Consider the following 22,586-nt stretch of genomic DNA (forward strand, 5'->3'; position numbering starts at 1 on the left):
GTAAACGCTATTTTAACTTCATCAATAATAAGTTAAGATTCTGGTTTCTTTCAAAGTTCTTATGTTGATTAGTCAACAAGTCATAGACGTTCGTTATATATTACATTTTAAACAGCAGTACTGTTTTTTTCTGCTGTTTATTAAAATCAATGTAGCAGTCAGTTTTAAATATAGACGCACTATTTCTAGAAATTCTTTCCTGGATACAAGAGTATTTTTATGCTGTTAATAATCTATCAGCTCATTCTCGAATTCGCATAATACTGGCGACAAAATCTCCCAGTTATAACGGGGCAGTAACATAAAAGCCGCCATAGATAAATCTTAGATGTAAGTTTTCAACATAGTAAAACTGATTATGGAAGATGGTGATATAACAGTCACGTTTAATCAACGTATTAACTTGAGATTTTTTTGTCCATTAAGTATTTAAGAAAAATACTAACATGTCTTTGGTTAATTGAATATGAAACTGAACTTCACGAATATGTATGTTACATATAAAAAATTAATGATTTCAAGAACTGATTGCTTGTCTTGAAGTAAGTTGTCTTGAATATATATGATAGATGTCATTTCACTTTATATATCTTAGTTTATGTTATCAACTGCAGAACTTTTTTGTGTGATTTGTAATTTACTACTTTTTATAAGACTTTAAAGTTATATAGCATAGAACACTACGTTTACTTAAAGTTTATTATTTCAAATTTTTATTCTAGAACTGAGCAAACAGAGCCACCCAAAAACGCTACCGGTCTAAAGCGCGTTGCTAGTTAAACAAGCGTTCTTTTCTTATGGGGCATGGCCAGGTGGGTTAAGGCATTCGACTTGTAATCTGAGGGTCGCAGGTTCGAATCCAAGTCACACTAAATATGCTCGCCCTTTCATCCGTGGGGGCATCATAATGTGACAGTCAATCCCACTATTCGTTGGTAAAAGAGTAGCCCAACAGTTGGCGGTGAGTGGTGATGACTAGCTGCCTTCCCTCTAGTCTTACACTGCTAAATTAGGGACGGCTAGCGCAGATAGCCCTCGTGCAACTTTGGACGAAATTAAAGAAATAAACAAATTAATCTTTTCTTATGTGTGTTGGTTTAGACTTAAAACGCTAAAATCGAGTTTCGATTTCCTGCGGTTGACGGAACGCAGAAGGTCTGTTTTGTAACTTCGCTTTATACAAATAAATAGAAAATAAGAATAAAAATTAAATGAACAGCAGAAAATATACTTAAAAAAGAGCCTCGTAGATTTCAATTTTGGGATCATTTTCGTTTGGAACCTACATGTTTTTTGAACAAATCTCTTGGCTTTACCTTATATTTTGTTGTTTTAAAATAACTATAATTTCAAGAAAGATAAAGAGAGTCAAATTGAAAACGACGAAACAGAATGAGAGCAAAGAACGAAGAAGATTTTTCTGAGTGAATGGTACTTTGGGACCATTTAAATACGCAAAAAGTCACAATTGTGATTTTATAGAATTTCCCTTATGAACCGCCCTATTGACATGTCAGTTTAGCTTTAGTGTGTAATAGTAAAATGGTAAAGATATGCTTATTTCAAGACCCTATGATTCAAATATTGTTTGCCGGGCGAGGTTAGTTATACCTAGAATGAGAATTTAAAAGTTCATGATACGCATAACCATGCCTAAAAAACGGACTCCGCATTTTGGGACTACGAGTACGTTACAAGAGCAACTATCAAATACCCTTGGCCATACAGGAATAGCCCAAGGGTTGACAGTAGGTGGTGTTGATTAGCTGTCTTCTCTTATTAGTCCCTTAGTTCAAAATTAGAGCTGGGTTCATGCGAAAATTTAAAACAAACTAACCCTAATTTTGCCCAAGTGAACACTGAAACACACGCACACACACCCACAAAACCCCAAAAACAGCTACGAATCTTTTAACTTTTTTTATCGTTTTTCTTACATGTCTTATACTAATAGAGTGTGCTACTTAGAAGCTTTAATAATATACGCTTTTCGACTTGTTGATTTGCTCATTGCATTGGGTACAGAAAGCTAAAGTTCTTCACGAGACAGTACAGCTTATTTTTGTTTTCCTTTTGAATACGTTAGAATAAATAAGTACTTGTGAAAGCTTTATCACTGTTTGTACGATAACAGTTATTGCGTTAATAAACCTTTTAGTAAGCCATTTGATAAGCCAGTTTTAACTTTATAGCTTTAATTCCATAAAATTATACTGAAGCCACAAACATTTGAATAAAAGCCTATCGCATCTTTGAAGAAACAACCGAAAGACAAAAACAGTCACTTGCCAGATCATGTGACATCAAAATATCGCTGACGTGGATCAAGATTTATAATATAAAAAAAATGACTTCAAACATATTCAAATGGTCTACGTACTGGCATAACAAGCTATCGTCTTTGTCGTTTAAACCAATTGACGCTTTTATCAGGCAAGTGGAGACATCAGTCGAGGAGCATTATATTCAAATACAAGGGATATGCTTAAGTACATATATAACTCGCCAATTACAGTATATATGTATTTGTTCAAAGCAGCATCTTTAAAGAAAATATTAATCTAGTATCAAAATTTTAGTCCGATTTTTCTATTCACAACATAAATCAATCTACGTTAAATGCAATAAACTTAAAAATACTTTTGTGTGACAGGCTGTCGTCACAATCTGTCTCACGTTCCACGTTAGAGGTCACCCGTTGTGACTGCCAGCAGGGGGCGCGTCAATTACTAGAGACCTCTAGTGATGCTTGAAGGACGTGAAAGTTCTTGTGACCTCATTGCCTCCAACAGAAACAGCGGGGCTAGAAGCCTGATGGCATTATATAGTAACTAGCGAGAAACCTTTTCATTTCTTGCAAACATTATAGCATTAAATTAAAGCATCAACTGCGTGCTGATATGATTTATATATAATTAATGTTATTATCATGCCTAGCAAAAGAACTAATATAAATCCTATATTTTATTTTAGTGAGAAGACAATTCCTGTTCGTTTCATTAAACCATTACTGTAGTTATGATTCTCTGTGTCACTACCCTGCTGATGGGTTTAATCTGTTTGGAATATGATAATTGTTTAGTTTCTTTTAACTTAGTATCTTAGCTAACCCATTGCTAAAACAAAAAATCATCTAGATATAAAATATGCAAATGTGAAACAAAGTATTCCAGTTGTTTAATCTCATCCAATAATGTTTGTTAGGTGAACAAATTTTGCTCCATAAATCAATGTTGTTATTATGAGTGATGAGGTGAGATCATATTATTCAAGTTTCGGAATAAAATCGATGTTTCTTGAGTAATTAATTACTAATAGATTAATTTTAATGTGTTCTGTTGTTACTGACCTGTTATACTTACCCGCAAAATAAAATCAGACAAATTGTAATATAACATAATGTTGTGGAATCACATACAAGCTATTGGTCTACCTCTGTTGTTCCATCTTCTAAACTAAGCTAAAATAAGCAAAACAAAAATTTATAATTTGGATTAGGTATTAACAAACATTTCTTCCAACGATTCTGAAAAACTCAAAATTCCCTTGGAAAATTCTCTAAGAATATTTTAGTTGAGTCTAATCGTATTTTTTCTATTAACAGAGTATATATTCTGAATTTCGTACAAAGTTATACGAAGGCTATCTGCTCTAGCCATTCCTCACTCTTTGGCTACTCTTTTACCAACGAATATTATGATTGTCCTTGACATTATAACGCTTCCACGGCTGAAAGAACTAGCACGATTTGGTGTGACGGAGAAACATAATATGCTATATGCCTTTCGTCTCAGAATGTTAACAGTGTCCCAGACAAAGTTTCAGTACTAAATACTATTTTATAAAATTAAATAGAATTCAAAAGAGAGTGCCCTAGAAGTTCTCGTGTTAGCTGTATTATTGAGGGTCCAAATTTCGAGACATGATTTGACACTGAACACGCACCACACTTTCAGCTGTGAGACCTTATAGTTCTGATAGTTAAACTTGATTTTATATTAAAGGTAATCTCTTAAACAGGTAAACTCTAACAATAGCTTCTTGGTGGTTAAGTGGTACGTTTCTGAGTTTATAACGATAAAAATCTGGTTTCAATAATCGCGCTGAGCAGAACACATAGCTTTGTACCTAAGAAGAAGAACAACTCTAGAAATATATTAATTAAGCTTACCTTAAGGTATACAGTAACCCCATAATCGTACAACGAAAGAAACTTATGGTAGAGAGCGAGAACACACATAAAATCTTATTATATTCGATTATGTTTTAAAGAGAGATTCAGATAGAAAGGATCATTTATCATTAGATAAAGTTTTAAAGTTTTAAAATTATCAGTAAAATTTTGTCGAAAATACACCATTGAAACTGGTATCAATGTTACACGGTTATAATATTATCAGTTCTAAAGAGCTGTCTGATGCGATTGCGTTTAACCAGCAAGATACGATAATACATATGATAGTAATAAAAAGTAAATACATATTAAGATAGAATGACGGTTAATATTTTAAATCTATATCCAGGCACTCTGAATAAAAGTGTTTGCAATTCGTTGTGAAGATTACTAGCACTTTCTGTACTAAATCCTTAAAACACTTGCGTTTTAAACTGTTTTATTGTTATTAGAGGTAGGAAACATAGCAAAGCACAAATATATATTTTTAGTAAATTATCTGGCAAGTTTTAGCTCCTTTTGTTTATGTATAAACAAAGGCTGGAGTAAATGGTTATTTCTCTGTCATAGTAGAAGAAAAATTACAAATAAAATTAGATATCCCTACATCAACTTCGAAAAATGAAAAATTCATAAATTATAAAGCAACCTTTTCTGTTGGTTTGTATAATTTTTTCTAAACAATTTTTGGGACTATAACATCAACTAAAATCGTATATTATTTATCGATATTTTCTTACTGGTATTCACTTGTTTTCATAGTGGTGTAAATATTATACAGATTCTGAGAAAAAAGAATTAAAGTAAAATTCAAATCGAAAGGGTTGTTACTGTCCTGCAGAACAGATTTGTGGAGAAAAGTGAATAATGTGTGTTTTTTTTATAACAAAACCACATCGGGCTATCTGCTCAGCCCACCGAGTGGAATCGTACCCCTGATTGTAGCGTTGTAAATCCGAAAACATACCGCTGTACTAGCGGTGAGTGTAAGTAAATAAACTTAATATTTATTGTATCTATAAAAAAATTAACTTTTTTATTTAACAATAATTAGATAATTAATATATTTTTCAAAATAATGTTGATCTACTCAAGTAATAATTTAGGACCTTTTCTAATATAAGAATTAATAAGTTAGGATATTTTTCCAATGTAAGAAGTAATAACTTCGGGACATTTTTTTCTAAGAGCTAATTATAAAAAATTATTTCCACCACTAGGTTTTGAAATGAAATATGATGATTTATTTATAACTAGAAAACAGCAAAAACAAGACTTACACCAAACAATACAATGATCTACAAAAATAAAAATAAAAAAACACCCAAACGTTGTGTAAAATAGACCAGAGCAAAGGGTGTTGCGTGTTAGGGATGAGTTTCGATGCCGGCGGTCGGGTCAGCTGTGGGGAATCTAAGCCGTCTGAGGTTAGGAATCTGGACAACATCAACATGAGAAGCAAAATCTATCTTCAACCAGTGGGGGTTCTAGTCCGAATGTGAGGGTGTCTCCTAGCTGCTATATTTTGCGAGTGTATTTCTTAAAATTTTGCTCTATCAAACATGAGTATGAATGGTAAGGAGATTTACTCATGCGCTCATTCTAACCAGTCTTCTCTTAACTTGTGGCTAATCTAAAATCATCCGTATCTATCGAGTCAGAATATTCATGATAGTCTGAACAGAAGTTTGGCAACCGTCTCTTGTTAACTGTAATCAAGATAGATAAGAGTTGACAGCTTCAGCCAGGACTGAAAGCCTAGTTTATGTTCGATAAAGTCCAGTTCCTGGATGAAAAGTAGCCAAAATAATACAGATGTTTTTCCTGGCAACCGCTGTAAATCGTCCAGTACTAGAAAGGTCAAGGCTGGGTACTTTTACCAGACCTGACTTAACATCATCATTTTCTGGCAGGACGCACGAGCCAAAAGAGGTATACGTACAGAGGTTATCTCTTACGCACAAAGTGAAATGAAACATGCTTACCTATTTGTCAAGGGCAGTCAGTATTTGCACTGAAATGGGTCCATTGTAGACTCTTACTACTGGCGAAGTTCTAAAGTGTGTTAAATGCTATGGTAACACCAAGCGAAATCTTTCTTAGTGCCTGATATATTCATGAAAATGCACATTACGAATTAGAACAAGCCTACCTCATTTTAATTTGGTATCTGAGAAACAGATGGTGGAGATACCCTACACTCTACATTATGATGATGACATTCGCGATGACGAGAAACCCACTTGAAGTAAAAATCGATTCTCAAGTATAAATATATTTTACCTGAAGATGACCTAAGTAAATCGAAACATTGTTCTGTACTTTATTTTAATTAAAGTTTTAATACCCATACCAGCCGTCTTGAAAATACGTAATGATGTCACATTAACAGTGGTATAAATGTTGTTTTTATTCGATAAACTTTTTTCTGTTTCATTTTAGATGTTTTCAGAATATTAGAATTGGTAACTTGCTCTCATCGGAACATAATATTACTAATACGAGAAATGAATAATGGAAATCACTCGATAAAAATAATCTATATAAAGTTGCTTCATTTGATGATAAATAACTATTTGTTTTTAGTCTATTTAAAAATATTTATAAAACTGTTTTATTTGATTATAACTAATAATTTGTTATTAATCTATTTAAAAGTATTTATAAGCTGCATTATTTGGTGATTACTAATAATTTCTTGTTAATCTATTTAAAAGTATTTATACAGCTGATTTATTCGGTGATTAATATTTATTTGTTCCTAAAAAATAAACACAAAGGTATCTGTAAAGCTGCTTTATTTAATGATTAATTGTTATTTGTTGTTAATCTATTTAAAAGTATTTATACAGCTGCTTTATTCAGTGGTTAATAATAATTGTTAATCTACTTCAAGGGGCATCTATTGCTCAGCAGGTAGAATTATCAAAAATATTTTCCTCTCACTTCTTTTTTTATTACAGTTTCCTAAACTTATTATTCCTAGAGAAATATGTATTTTATAAAATTATTGCGTAATTGGTGTATTAGTAACTATAACATACAATAACTACTTAGAGAAACTCTTGTGAGATAATACATTCTTGTCTTCCAAACGAAAGGATTTTTTTAGAACATGATAGTTTGAGATTTTTCTTAACTGCCTTTACTTAGATACAATAAGATTGTATTAGCAAATATATTTACAAGAAAAACAGTTGAATTGTTATAAGAGCATTAAATGCTTGTTACTCCTATCTTGAGACATGAGCTTGGAAATAAATTTCTCTGTCACTCTTATAGATTCAGTGACTCTTCTGTTCTTTCTCCTCAGACAAAACCATACATATACATATATTCAAATATATATTCTTCTCTTGCTTCGGTAAATGTAAAAGTTTTTTTACCAATTGCTTTCCAAAAAAAAATTGCAAAAAATCAGGAAAAACAAGTTAACTGCAGCAGTTGCTTGTACTCAAATTATATACGTAATGTAATATAAGCAACTGTCCAAGCATTAATCAACACGAAAATTAAGAAAATGTTTACCCAAAAAAATATATACAAAACGTTTTTACATAAAGTGCTCAATAACTTTTAAAATAAATTAATTTCATCGTTTTGGATCTAGAAATTGTTTTGAATTAATTATTCCTTTTTTTCTTAATTGTAATTTTTCCGTTACCGTAGGCAATACAGCTGTTTACACGTGTTTTGGCTTTCCATTGTTAGAAAGAAAAGTCTGATATACTTCAAAATTAATATTTTATATTTTATTAATACTTTCTGACTGAAAGTTTTTACGAATTCATTTTTGCGTCACATTATATTATAGACCTGTAATATTTGATAGTTTAGAAAGATACTCTCTGTTTTGAATTTACCGAACTTAGCAAGTGATAGTGAAATTACAGGACTAAAAGTATTTATTATCCCAAATAAGTGTGATTACAATGCGACATATTCATCGGACGCGTTGCTGAACCAAACGTTGTAACGTATAGTTTTAATAAAATAGCAAACTAAACGGCATCATAATTTAATTTTAACTCGGCTTTGAGCTATGAAGCAAAGTAATAGATATAATTCAGTGATATGAGGTCCACTTAGTAACAAATAAAAAGACTTAAAAATCAAGAGAAGATTGTTTAAAAATCAAACGAACAAAATGCCAACTGTCGATGGGAAATAACCATTTTAACACTTGGGTAACATTTCCGTTGTTGGGCGTATTTTGACAACAAATAAGAAACTGTAGATGCCGCACGAAAATAATATAGGCATATATTGAAGGACATAAAACAAATGACGTTTTACTACACGAGTTGTCCAAATCATCAATTTTACTCTTGCATATTTTGTCTGCAATTCGTTAGACCATATTTAGGCTCCTAATTTATGTTTCCTACACTAAGATCGTGCATCGTTCCAAATCAACGCCGTCAACTTGTTAACCATTCATCCGCGATCCCGCCAAAGAGTCGGATCTTTTTATTTTATTTGTTTGCTGCTCCATTTCCTGCTTGTTATTACCTTCAATCGTTTATCAAGATTATTATCTCATCGTGCCATTAATGCACGTGCCTCAGTGATTTGTCATAAGTCGCCGTTTATTTGACCTCTGAGAAACTCGTTTATTTGTTGCCGCTTTCTCTCAGATATAAGTTATTCTTTCTAACAACTCTGACCAAGCACCGTATCCCTTTTTATCCTTTATTATTTTTCTATTGCTATTGCCTACATTTTCCTGTCTGGTAGGTCACTATGGGTCAATTTTGAGACAGCAATCTGACACTCAAGCCCGTCAGCTTTAGCTTGACTCAGTTTGTGCAATCAGTGATAAGGCAGCAAAGAGAAGCGAAGTGGTCGCTATCGTTAACAATTAAATCTCCTAGCCTCCAGTAAGGTCTACGTTGCTAAGGCGAGCACGCATGGACTGTAATGTGATACTTCACAAACCTTCTCCTCACTATGGAACAATGGCAGTTCTTGACTCCAGAGATTACAAATTGGCGCCATCATATTTTTTAAGTAGGCATGAAACGGTTAAAGCAACGTCGAAGGGCATGTTTGGATAAAGAAAACGAGTTTTTTTTACCGTACACGAGGTTATTTGGTTCAATAAAAATAGACATACAAACTGTTTATGATATTTTTAGTGTGTTCTTACAGGAAAAGTGAGTGTGTAGAAATATATTAGTGATACCTAATTGAAAGTTCTGTTTGAATAAATAAAAGTAGTTGTTAAATGTATAAGAAATATAATGTGAGAAACATTTATAACATCTGGTTAAATTGTCTTCTATATATATATATATATATATATATATTATTATACAAAAAAGTCAGTGCGACAACTACAGTGAATTAATATGTAAATTATTAACATCAGTATTATACATTGTTTATAATGTTATTGCCTTTTGTTTTCTAATTTAAGAAACTCTAGAATATTTGAATGTTTAGAAGTTTAAGCATGTGCACATCTTCTTCTAAACAAATGACTATCTTTAAGAATTGCAGTCTTTATAAATATAAACATATTTTGTATGAAGTTTAAGAACTTGATTATGGTTGTCTTTAAGATTTTCAATTTTTATATTTTATTCACTCAAACGGCTTAATCACCTTTGTTGAATTGTAAGAAATAATTTAGAATTTGAAACCATTTAGTTATAACAATCGAAACTCAAGTTCTGGTCTTTTTTTTTCACAATTGCAGTGTCATTGTTCTCATCCTTTGGTTAAGAAGAGGTTTTCTTGACTTAATAATAAGAGATTCTACCATTCTAAGGTGTTGTTATTCTCGGGAACAGAGAATGACACGAACAAAACTGAAGGTGTTATAATTTTTAATATTACAGTGTTCTTCTACTTACATCTAACACGTGAATTCCAATACCACTAGCGAGATATTCACTGGATATTTTTTATGTTTAATGTTGTAGAACTCTACAACATTAACTCTACAACTCTTAAAGACACATTTAACTGAGACTGTGGATATAGTTTGTTAGTAATATTCTTCTTTATCATGTACGAAATAACGTCTAATTATGGAATTAATAAAGTAACAACTTTCTTGGGTCCAGCCTAACAACAGTGGAGATATTTATATTTTCATATGCACAAAGCCACACAACGAATATATCTGTGTTCTGCCCACTACAGGTATTGAAACCCGATATTTAGCGTCGTATATCTGCAGACTTAGTTCTTCAGTTTTGTTGAGAATTTGGTGAACTTAATATTTTATTTCTAACATATTCAAATAAACATGATCTGCTTACTTTTAAATTATAATATTAATTTTAATTTGATTTTTTTATGATCAATATCATTGAATCTTGTGATCTAATTCTAATTATGAACAGGTATTAAATAACATGAAATCAAACGGCAGAGAAAATGGAAATCAGTTTATCATATTTTCAAGAAAATGTATTTTGTTACTTGTACTTCCTAAAATATTAATTACATTTTTATTTTTACTTTGAAACTTTAAGTTGTCCTTACGTGATGATAATATTATTTTTAACAAAAAGTGCACTATTCAGTTGAATTCTGTTAGTTTGAAAGTCAACTTGTAGTTAACATTTTTTTAAGATTGTGATCTTAAACTCTAGTAGGTGCCTGTTCTTTCTTGTTCTGGCTTTACAGCTATTTTTTCGAACTTTCCATAAAAACCAATCCCTAAATTAATTTATGTCCTATAATTCGATTTTGGAAAATCAAAATTCAGAAACAAAACTTTGAATCTCAGAGTGTAACAACGATAGAATATTTATACAGCTTGGTCATTTTAATAGCCTGAAGTCTTAAGGTCGCTTATTACGAAGTATGTGCAATTATCAGTCATTTGACCTATTTATTAGAATATAAACAACATACGGAAAGCTTCTGTATTCCTGTTGTTGTTTGTTTCTTTCAGAACTAGTTGTACATATCTAGAAAGTTATAAGTATGTCTTCGCTAAAATTATTTCCAATAAAAATTATCGAGTGATGTCACTTCTGCCAAGAAAATCGATGTACTCCAAATTGGAGTTAATTTGAATTTCGCGCAAAGCTATACGAGCGTCATCCGTGTGAGCAGTTCTTATTGTAACAGTGAAGGACCAACCGCTAATACTTGGGTAACTCTTTCAACAACGAATAGTGGGACTGACCACTCGTTTAAGGCCCACACGGTTGAAAGGGCAAGAATGTTTTGTGGAATAGGGATTCGAACACTAACCCAAACTCACTGCCCATGCTGGGCCCCAAATATAATTAGGCTACAGTTATAAGATACAACCTGTGAATAAATAAAATTTATATTTTCGAATAAACATTACACTGGATAATCCCTTAAAGTTACGGGCTAAATAAAATTTTTGTCTCATTTTTAATTAGCTTGTGTTATACCTTTTTACTTATAACTGCTGCATAAAAAGCTGTGTACACTTGTTATTTTTAAAGGGTTTCATTGAAAGATTCAAACAGCTTAGGCTACATCCCTGGTATGTTCCGTTTTTCATACCAAAGTACAGTTAAAACAGAACAAAAACATAACGGCATGAACGTAGCACTCGGTCAAACCTTTCTGGTAGCTCAGCCATAAGATTCAGGATTTCATCTCTTTAGTTAGCACAGCGTATATAGCGCATTGCGAAATGTTGCGCTTAAGACAAACCCAAAAAAACAAAGTACTTCCTGAAGAAATTAACTTTCTTTATTACGTTTTTCTAGTAGTGTTGTAACAGTGTTGTTAATGTACTTAACTTTTCTCACTTATCGATGACTGACTGTATGATTTATGCTAGTGTTACACTTTCAACACATCCTGATGTATCATTAACAATAGAAATCCTACAATAATAATACAACTCTGATGGCTACATCTTATTGTATGTAAAAATTATTTTTCTACCTTACTTAGTATTTTAGTAGTCTAAATGTTATACTGTCTCTATTTAATAAATGTCAAAGACTATGAATTGTGTAAGATAAATTGTTTTGCATAATACAACCATGTTACTCACTACATTGACATGTTGAGGTAATTACCCGAAAGGGGACAAAGTTTGTCTGGAGGGAACACTTGTTTTAATCATTCACACCGCATTACAGTAGTGTGTTTTCTTTCAGTAGACGCTAAAATGACATTATATAAGGGCCATTTACTGTTGTAATTTGTACTGTTATGACGTTAGTTACACACGGATTTGACAACGGAAATTATCTATTAATCAAGATTTGTAAGTGTCTGTGTTGAGTAAATTATGTTTTCCGAAGCGTAATTGGTTCTCCAGTGTTTTCCACACAAATATTAGCGTCATGAATATTAAACGTTTTCTAATCCGCATGGGCCTGGTGTTATTAATGTGTTACTTAAATTCTTTCTAGAAACAAGCGATTTCATTTAGCGAAATTTCAGTTTTATATCTCTCTGCAAAACATCACGTTTATATGCGTTTGATTTAAGTTATGAAGACAGTAAACCTACACTTAGAAAATAAAATTCATCAAAAGGTGCTGAATGTCAGTGTATACATGTCCCAATATTTATATCCTTCTACTGAACAAAATAGCTGCTCTTATTTTATCTAGAAGAAAATATAGCAGACAATAGTTTATATACAATGATATTAATTACTATAGAGATTTCAGATACTGACCTCGTCGTCATTTTGTTTTTCAGACCAGGCTCAAACACCTTTGTCCTGGCTTCGACTATTGGACATAAGGCGTTCGACTCGTAATCTGAATGTTACCGGTTCGAATCGTATTGTCGAACATGCTCGTTTTCTCAGCCGTGAGGGCTTAGTAATATAAGGGTCAATCCCACTATTTGATTGGAGTAGCCAGAATATTGTCAGTTGATTGGGTTTACCTAATCTTCCCTCCACGTTATTACTTTTCAATTAGGGACAGCTGACGCAGGTAGGTAGCACTAGAGTAGCTTTGCCGGAAATTCAACAAAAGTACAATCAAAGTTCAAGAAAACTACCTGTATTCTCATTTTAAGAATGCTGATTTTTATTGAATTTAAATATTTTCTTTGAAGTTAAGTGTGGAATTGCCAAAATTTCCACTATAAATAATTTTAACTTCGTCTTTTTTAAGACATAGAAATTACTTTAATAGAAAAGCGGAAATAACAATCTAAAAATAAAAATGTTTAAAACATATATACATCTTATTTAATCGTGTAATTTATCCTAACACAATAATTTGTAGAAATTAATCGTATTTCATAAAAAAACAAAGAAAATTAATAGAAATAGATATCAGCTCATTTTCACGGCTTGTTTTATATTATCAATAATAGAAGAACTCTTAATAAGTTTTCACAGTTAGCAAATGCTACAGATTTCCATATGTTGAATATTTTATAATAAAGATCTCAATATCGAGAGAGGCCAAGCGGATCCCAGTGATAAGCGAGTCGAGCTTTGGAACTGAGATTGTGTGGTTCACCTCCTGCTTGCACAACAACATCAACAAAAAAATCTTGCTTCGCGCTTTGAATGCATAGGTACTTTATAAGGGTAACAGTAATATCCTAACATTCTGACTAAAAAAACCAATCCAACTTGCAGTTTGGTTTTGAAGCTGTAAAGCTTAGTTACTTCCATTAATTTATTCAGGAAGAATTCAGATTAATCGAATTTTATGAAGTTTGAATACCAGTCCTATTTCATCTTCAATTCGTCCTTTCTTGTGGATCTTGTATATTAGCTCAAGCGTCTTGTGAAGCTTATTTCAACTCCAGTTCGTCCTTTTTAATATATCTTATATATTAATTTTGTTTTGTTTTTTTTTAACTTTAGTCGGTGCTTTCTGGTGAACTAAGCAGGTAACCTGATGTGGCTTTACTATAAGACAACATACACACTTTCTTGTGGATCTTGTATATTAGTTCAAGCGTCTAGTGAAGCTTGTTTTAACTTTAGTTCGTCCTTTCTTGTGGATCTAATATTAGTTCAAGCGTCTAGTGAAGCTTGTTTTAACTTTAATCCGTGCTTTTTGGTAATCTAAGCAGACAGCCTGATGTGGCTTTACTATAAGACAATATACACACTTTCTTGTAGATCTTGTATATTAGTTCAAGCGTCTAGTGAAGCTTGTTTTACCTTAGTCCGTCCTTTCTTGTGGATCTTGTATATTAGTTCAAGCATCTTGTAAAACTTGTTTTAACTTTTGTCCGTCCTTTTTTCTGGATTTTGTGTGTTAGTTCCAGCATCGTGTGAAGTATGTTGTGAAACTTGTACATTTGTTTTATCTTATCTTGTGAAGCTTATATATTTGCTGTATTATGAGACTTTTGTACATGGATTTGTTTTCACATATTTGAATTATTAAAACATTCACTTCATAACTTGAAATGATTATTGCGGTTATAAAACAGTTGGTAGTTTCCTTCTTCAACCGACTCGGTAATTTGGATCGTATTACAACAAACAACCGCTGAGCATTATCTTTATACTTTATCCTTAGCCGAAATAAACTGTTTTTAAGGTTTAGTAGAAGTAATATCAACCGTTAAAGTTTTATATAGGTTCATAATGAAGAATTTAGTTGACATAGACTTTCTTAGATAACTACTAATATCTTTTAGCTCACATTAATATTACGCACTAAGTCATTCAAATTATTATGGGCTCCAAGGAACAAATAAATAACTAAAAAAGAATTATTTAGAATGTTGTTATACGCAACGGAAAATTAAAAAAAATTTCCTTCAGACTGTGCACATGTACTAGTTTGTCACAGAAGAAAGCTACCTGCTGTGCCCACCGCAGGAAATCGAACCCCTTCGCTTTGTATATGTATAAACACACAGCTGAAACATGACTAGGGGACTCATTAGTAAAGTATCGAAGTATGTTAAGTTAACAGAACAAAATACATTAGAATAGTAAAATGTTTTTTAGAGTGTAAGAAATATTAAAGCAAACTATACGTAATACTTTATGTATTGTGAAACTTTACAAAATGATCTTGGGATATTGGTTTTAATGAGAATTTTTATAATGTTACTTTGAAAAGTAAAATAAAGTAAAAACTATACGAATAGTTTTTAATACTTTGTCATTAAAATAACCATCTGAATGAAATTTAGTTTTGATAGTTTTTCAGTAAATAACCAACTCAATAGAAATGTGGTTTCCTACTAATTAAAAGCGAGCTTTCTTTACCTTATGGCACCTATAATCAATATTCATATATTTTGCTTTAGTTTGTGCAAGAACCTGTAAAAACGTTTAGACGTTTAGCATCTTAGATGGTAAAGTTTTTGCTTACCCATGATATTAACTCACACTTTTATGTTTTCGTTTCCGTAAAGATTGTAAATTTGTTCAAACAATTTTACATTCCGTAGTATTTCACAAGCCTTACTATCACTGGGCCCGACATAACCAAACGCGTTAAGGCGTGCGACTCGTAATCTGAGGGTCGCGGGTTTGCATCCCCGTCGCGCCAAACATGCTCGCCCTTTCAGCCGTGGGGGCGTTATAATGTGACGGTCAATACCACTATTCGTTGGTAAAAGAGTAGCCCAAAAGTTGGCGGTGAGTGGTGATGACTAGCTGCCTTCCCTCTAGTCTTACACTGCTAAATTAGGGACGGCTAGCACAGATAGCCCTCGAGTAGCTTTGTGCAAAATTAAAAAAAAACAAACAAACAAACAAATACTATCACTGAGTCCCCCGCTGGCACAGCGGTAAGTCTACGTACTTACAACGCTAAAATCAGGGGATCGCTTCCCTTCGGTGGACTCAGCAGATAGCCCGATGTGGCTTTGCTATAAGAAAACAGTCAATACTATTACTGAATTATGCAACCTTTCTTCGTTAATTTTAATTTTGAATTAAAAGCAAAATGATTACAAAAAAGGTGAAAATTCTGCAACAGCTTATAAACTTAATCACAAATACGCAAACTTTTATGTTATTATATAGTGATTATGCTTTCAAAGATGTGTCGCATTTATAGAACTGAGGAAAGAAACATTTAAAATTTTGTATCGTCTCGTTTTGTGAAAATATAAGCAGAATCGCTATTTTTCTTTTCTAAGACTTAAGTGCAGTATAAAAAGTTAGCATACACTAAGAGACATATACAGTTACAAGGACGAGAGTGAAACTCAGTGCGGCTAGTGTGTAACATACCAAGACATTTTTGGCTTTCAGAAAGTGGTGCGCTATTTTGAGTAGACAAATGAGCCACTCATTAAAATTTTGTTGACTTCGCCCAGATTGTAATTAGATTAGAAAACAATTTAGGGTGATAAATTAATTTAAAACGTTACTTGCTTGAGATTAGCCAAGAGTAAGAGGCGAATATTCTATGAAATCAGTTTAACTCAGAAAAGCAGTTGAAACACATAAAAATTCGAGTTTTTTAGCATTATTTCTGTCATGTTAAATTAAAAGAACGTACCAGCACACTTTCCAGCCAGTTATGTCCTTTAAATAGCACTGAAAGAGTAATTAGCAAGAGTATTGTCTTTCTCTTTCGAAACTTCACTGAGTAATATGGTATAAAGCCTTATTTATGTTCGACAAAAACATGTAACGAAAGGCCATATTCTCAGAAAGTATAAGCGATACAAAAAATGATATGGAACGTTACCAGTATTTTGTATTGAAAATAACCCATATGCTAAACAAAAAATTAAAATAACAGCTTTATTAGTAACGAAATACTAATATGTTTACCATTATAATAATAATCTACCATACACACGATAATGCTGTGACGATTTTTTAGCATCGTCTGTGAAAATAAGCACATACTTCGCAACATATTGATAGCAGACAGATAACCTAAAAGTAACGAAAACGAAACGTTGTAACTTGAGCAAGCAATGATTTGAGTTAAGGAATTTCTCCACTATACATTTATTCTCGTCTTTCTATAAAGGTTGTATAAAAACTATTTGAGTAAAATTATAAAAGTTGTACATTATAAAGTTAGCAGTTGTACACAGCAGCAACTTTGGTAACTAATTCAAATTATTTGCAATATTTAATAATAATCTATACATATGAGGTTGATATTAAAAAAATAGAGAACATTTTAAACTACTACGTATACTATAATCTGATTTATTAAACATGTTATTTAAAAATCACAATTATGATTTCAAATGCTTATTCACGACCTTAACATTGCTACTCAAATCTGTTCATATTACCTCATTATATCATTAAAAATAGATATTTATAAACTAAAATGATAGTCTAATTTCTGTTCATTTTAACCAACAAGAATCGACTGTAAAGTATAGGAGCTGATAGCCAATCAAAACAACTAAATTTCAATTACCTTAAGACATTTCATTCGTTTCTTTGACAGTTACGATAGTTAGGATTTTCCAAAATCTGCTTGTAGATGTTAACCACAAAATTATTATTGTAGTATAATAAGAACTTGTTCTTATTACATAATTTGATTACACCCTTGAAATGTTTAAAATTTATCATTAGAACGTCATATTTTATGGAATTAAAGTCTGAAACTAAAACATTATATTAATAGTAATTAGATAAAAAAATATAAATTTCGCCTGAAAGTTGTTGTGCTTCCTAGTTATTAATGTTATTTGTATTATCTATGTATTATAATATACGTGAATAACTGAAATTGATTTTGAAAAATCGCAGTCATGTATTTTTCATTATATACACTTTAGACATTTTTGGTTAACTATCAAAGTTTTATATGTATCTAAATTGATACAATCAGTACAATTCACAGAGATACTATTTAGATTAAGTATGTCAATACTATTTACAAAAATAAAAGATGAAAAGTTAAAGAAAACTACATCATCATGTTTAAAGTACGCGTAGTTTTACTTATTTTCTCAATACACTAAAATAAGATAAAAGGAACTTCAATATCTCGTTCATTACTGTATTGTTCACTGCACATAAACATAGTAACGCAAGTTCTAAACGTAGCATAAGAAGTTGATTAATTAAGCACACATAAATGGGTATTATTGTTTGAACATAAACGCTGGTGTAAATGACAGTTATCTTGGCGTTGACTCTTACATCCAGCGTGAACAAAGGAACTATTTGCTAAAATCTAAAATAGTAGTTACTTAATTATCAAGTAATACACTGAATAAACATATAATAAGAACAGACGTAACACTGTTATCTGAAATATTATTTAACACAGTACATAAAATATGTATAAATATATATATATATATATCCATATGAAGTTTTATTCTTAAAAAACACCTTTGGTTCGTCATTGCATCATAATTTATTTGGCACAACTGTGAAATATAAAAGTTCTAATTTAAAATAATTACTTATATCTCTTCATGAGTTCAGTTTTGAATTCGCGTTTAAATATTTAGGAAAATTATGGCTTAAAGGTAATATTTTGATAATGAGGTCGTAAACATAAATTTTAATCTTTCGATTTAGCTATTTAATGCTATATTCGGTATGTGAAAACCAGCGAGAGTAGATTCAATATTCGGTATGTGTTAAAGTTAAGTAGGAGTTTCTTTTACACAAATTAGTTTTAATAGTTATAGTGAACGTTCAGTTTTCGATGATTTTAGCCAAAACCCTATTACTGTCATTAATAGTTTTCATGAGATCAGCAGTAGTTTCTCATAGATTTCTCAAATCAAAGGAAGTTCAAAGTTGCACTATAGTAAAGAAACAACAATAAATTAAGAAGTTTAATCCACCACAGAAGTGAATAGTAAAATTCCCTTAGATACTTTCCACGTTCATTTTCCCGAAGGTAGTTTTAATAAACTACAAAACGATATACATATATATGGTGTGTTTTCTGTTAGAACTAAAAGCTATAAGCAAGTAACGGGTATCCCTACTGCATAGATATATATATTTAAAACTAAAGCATTAATACACAGTTTAATTATACACAAAAAAGATAATTGTTTGAACTATTCTTTCATAATTATTACCTTGAAGTGTTACTGCTATTATAGTGTTTTATTCATACATCTGCAAAATGCTTAATTTTGTACCATCATATAAAAACAAACAGTGCAAGACAGATTCATTATAACTTGTTTGTAAACTTTTATCTACAGTGTCTGGTATAAGCTATCAATAAACATATTTCTGTAATATGTGTAATGTCAATAAACACCTTTAAAATGTTAAAAATGTTAACTTCTGCTGTTATAAGTCAATAAACACCTTTAAAATGTTAAAAATGTTAACTTCTGCTGTTATAAGTCAATAAACACATATGTTAATTTACCAGTCAATAATCACTTATCTATGCTACTAAACTTATTAAAAAACGCTCAAATCCACTGTGATAACCTGGCAATGAATGTAATATTTTCAGTTATTTATCTCACTAAACTGTTAGGTACACCATTACAGTTTGTTAATATGTCTGTTTACCTATAACACACTTATTTTCTACCAAAATGTACTAAATTTTTCGATCAAAATTTCACTATAAAAATATTTTCCAGTATTCAAAAAATCGTATTAACCTGCTTTGACCGTTTTTAATATAATGACTTATCAGAAAAAAGTGTTGTAAAAATAGCTGAATACTACCATTTAAAAACTTTAGAGAGTACTTGATCTGTAGTTTCAGGTTATGTTTTGATGAAGAAATGAAGATGTGGTATAAAGAACCTGGAGTTTGATAGTGCTGAACTAATAGAAAACTTTCTTCAAACTATTGTCATGTATATATGCTATGATTTAAAGAAATAAACGGGTCTTTGTGAATTAAAAATTATTTCACTTTTTTTATGCTTTTCTCTGGGTCCTGCCCATAAGAGAACAATCTGATGAAATATTGATTTATGATGACTAGAGGAAAATTATAAAAAGATGATACATTATCGTAAGCTAAGTAGATCCCCAGAAAGCCGACAAGCAGAAAATATATTTTGATCTAATTCTGCGAGCAGGAATATAAATTCGCCTTGTCGTAAAAGAAAAAAAAAATACAAAATACAAATAGATTACAACGCGGCACGATTACTTCCTTTTAAATTCTTAAAAACGATAATTTATTTGATCGAAACTTATGCAAGCGTTTATCACTGTGTCTAAACAACGTGAGAATTAAGACCTTTTGGTAAAGTCCACTGCTTGGTATCACCTATTTTACGTTACAAAGTTAATTACGAAGATCTCTAAGCCTAGATTTATGTTATTTCAAACAGTCGCAGTTATTGTTATTATATAATACATTCATTTTAGACTTAACTGGCTCTACGCCTATGTCGTTATATGATTTATACAAGAATTACAGCTAAGTGAAAGTGCTGAAGAGAAAATGACAATTATTCTTTATACCAGTTAGTACAAAGGTTGCATGATCATTATTCTTCATATGATATAGCTGTCGCTATTTCCACAACGATCAGTAAATGTAGATCATTGGTAATGTGTACCATAACTTGCTTAAATTTGACTTTTGACTTGCAATGGATAAGCAAATAAACACGCACGTGGATCGTGAAAGGAGAACTTATTATACTATCTCTAATCCGTCTTTAATGTCAAAATAATACTGTGAAAATATTTTATGGTTGCTAATAATAGGTTTTTTTTCTAAGAGAAGTTTATTGTAAAAACAAATGTGCGGAAGTCAACAGATGTCTAAGGTTTACCACTTACTTAGTGATGTTTAATATGCTACCATCAGGACATTCCAAATTATAAGCGTTCATTTGAATAATTCGGCTGTAGAAAATATTTCCTAGTGCCGCCAATTCAACCTACATCTAATGGACCAGTCTACGAAATTACTGTAATGTCTCCGTTTTGTTTGTATTACGTAGCCTGATCCCTCTTTGTTTAATATATTTTTTTATTATGATTACTTTAGCGTTGACAAAGGCATCACCAGTACTACTTACAGAACAATGTAGCTCTCACGTGCTTCGCTTATCTAAAGTGCAGGAAAATCTATTCAGCAGTGTTATAACTTACCATGAGAGCTCTTAAAAGGTCATCACTTCACTCAGAAACTATCATCTTGAATAATAAAATACGGACAAACCTGGCTGTCTCATTTAAACAAATTTATGTTTCTTCGAACTTTAACAAAAATGGACAGGCTTAGCCGTGAATCAGAAAACACTTTAAATTTAAAGGTTCTTTGGAATTATAAATGGTATATACGAAGTACCAGTAATTATTTTTGCGCTATACAAAATAGCTTAATATTACCTGGTATTTCCGAAGTGTGGTATATTTCATGATATATACTGTGCTCTTCATTACCCTGTCAAATAGCTTGAGTTAAAAACTAATATGAAACCTGTAATGTTACATTTATGATATATTGGTGTTATTGTTTTTTTTTTACAAAAATTGACCTACAAAACACAGTTAAATCTATGACATACAATAGACCTTTTCTTTCATTTAATAATATTTGGAGTCGAACTGTAATGTAATAAAATTAAAAGCCTGCTTAATGCAATGAAACAATATATGAAAAAAAATGAAATGATCATGTTAAATAAGCTATATATCCGACAAAAATGAACGTAAAAACTTAATGCTATATCCCCAACGTTGAAGGAACTAAGATTTTTTCTAATGCAATTAGAAAACAAACACTTGTAAAGCAATAGAAATTCAACCATACTACTGAGACCACTGTTCTATGCACACACGTGTGCGTTGATATAAGTGTCTTTAAAATCTTTCCATTTTTTTCCCTTTTTTCTCAGACTCTGTATTTGCTTTCACAAATATGATCCAGTAGAAGCAGAAGAGTTCAGGTGTGTCATAGATGGGAGGTTACCAGTAGGTGGCGATATTGTGGAAGGCATAGACATGGTGGAGTAATTTGGCTTTCTGTCACATGGTCCACCAGGGAATCTGATACCTAAAAGATATAAGTATAAATAGAATATAAGATATGGATGTAAAGGTTTTTAAAATGCGATAAAAATACATTTCTTTTTACAAAGTGTACTGTGTCAACATTAACTTCTATTGATTTACGTATATCGAAAGATTAAGGAAAAAAATCTATATCTCACGCTATCATTCAAAAAAGTGGATTTGCTTAAGAAGCCACGCACATTCACATATATGCTAATTATCCTTCCGTGATAGTCCTATTAAACTGTAGAATGTATTTATAATCGAGCCACTTCTTAATAGTGAGGTTGTAGTCATTCATTGTTTGGCAAAGGTAATTAAGACAAAGTTAGGATAGCTATGCATTTATAATAATTAAATATTATATCTTTCTAAGAGTGAGTTTGTTACATATAATCTTAATGACACCTTTATATAATTTAACATAAACTGAAAAATACAACAGGAATACGTACTATTAAGAGTAAGATTACATATGTGCAAATTTTAAATAACACTGCTGTTAAAAGAAAAAAACAACGTTTAATGATAATCAATATTTTTAAATCACTGTCCTCAATCTGAAAATAC

General features: G+C 31.3%; 1 protein-coding gene across 2 annotated transcripts in view; it reads right to left on the reverse strand.

Moving 5' to 3' along the window:
* Nucleotides 1-16,208: 16,208 nt before the first annotated feature.
* The window catches only part of LOC143232119 (forkhead box protein F1-A-like), a 36,162-nt gene continuing 29,784 nt past the window's right edge, over nt 16,209-22,586 (reverse strand). The window contains exons 2-3 of one of the 2 annotated variants that reach the window (XR_013017381.1): nt 19,344-22,017; nt 16,209-19,293 (exon numbers count right to left, since the gene is read on the reverse strand). Coding sequence is in view for 1 of the 2 variants with exons in the window: in XM_076467207.1 (XP_076323322.1) it covers nt 21,875-22,017 (143 nt within the window). In the remaining variant the exon portion in view is untranslated. Of the gene's footprint in view, nt 22,018-22,586 lie in introns of both variants that reach the window. The other variant, XM_076467207.1, reaches the window with a different exon arrangement.

The sequence above is a fragment of the Tachypleus tridentatus genome, chromosome 11 (assembly GCF_004210375.1).
Source record: "Tachypleus tridentatus isolate NWPU-2018 chromosome 11, ASM421037v1, whole genome shotgun sequence".
NCBI classification, from domain to species: Eukaryota; Metazoa; Arthropoda; class Merostomata; order Xiphosura; family Limulidae; genus Tachypleus; species Tachypleus tridentatus.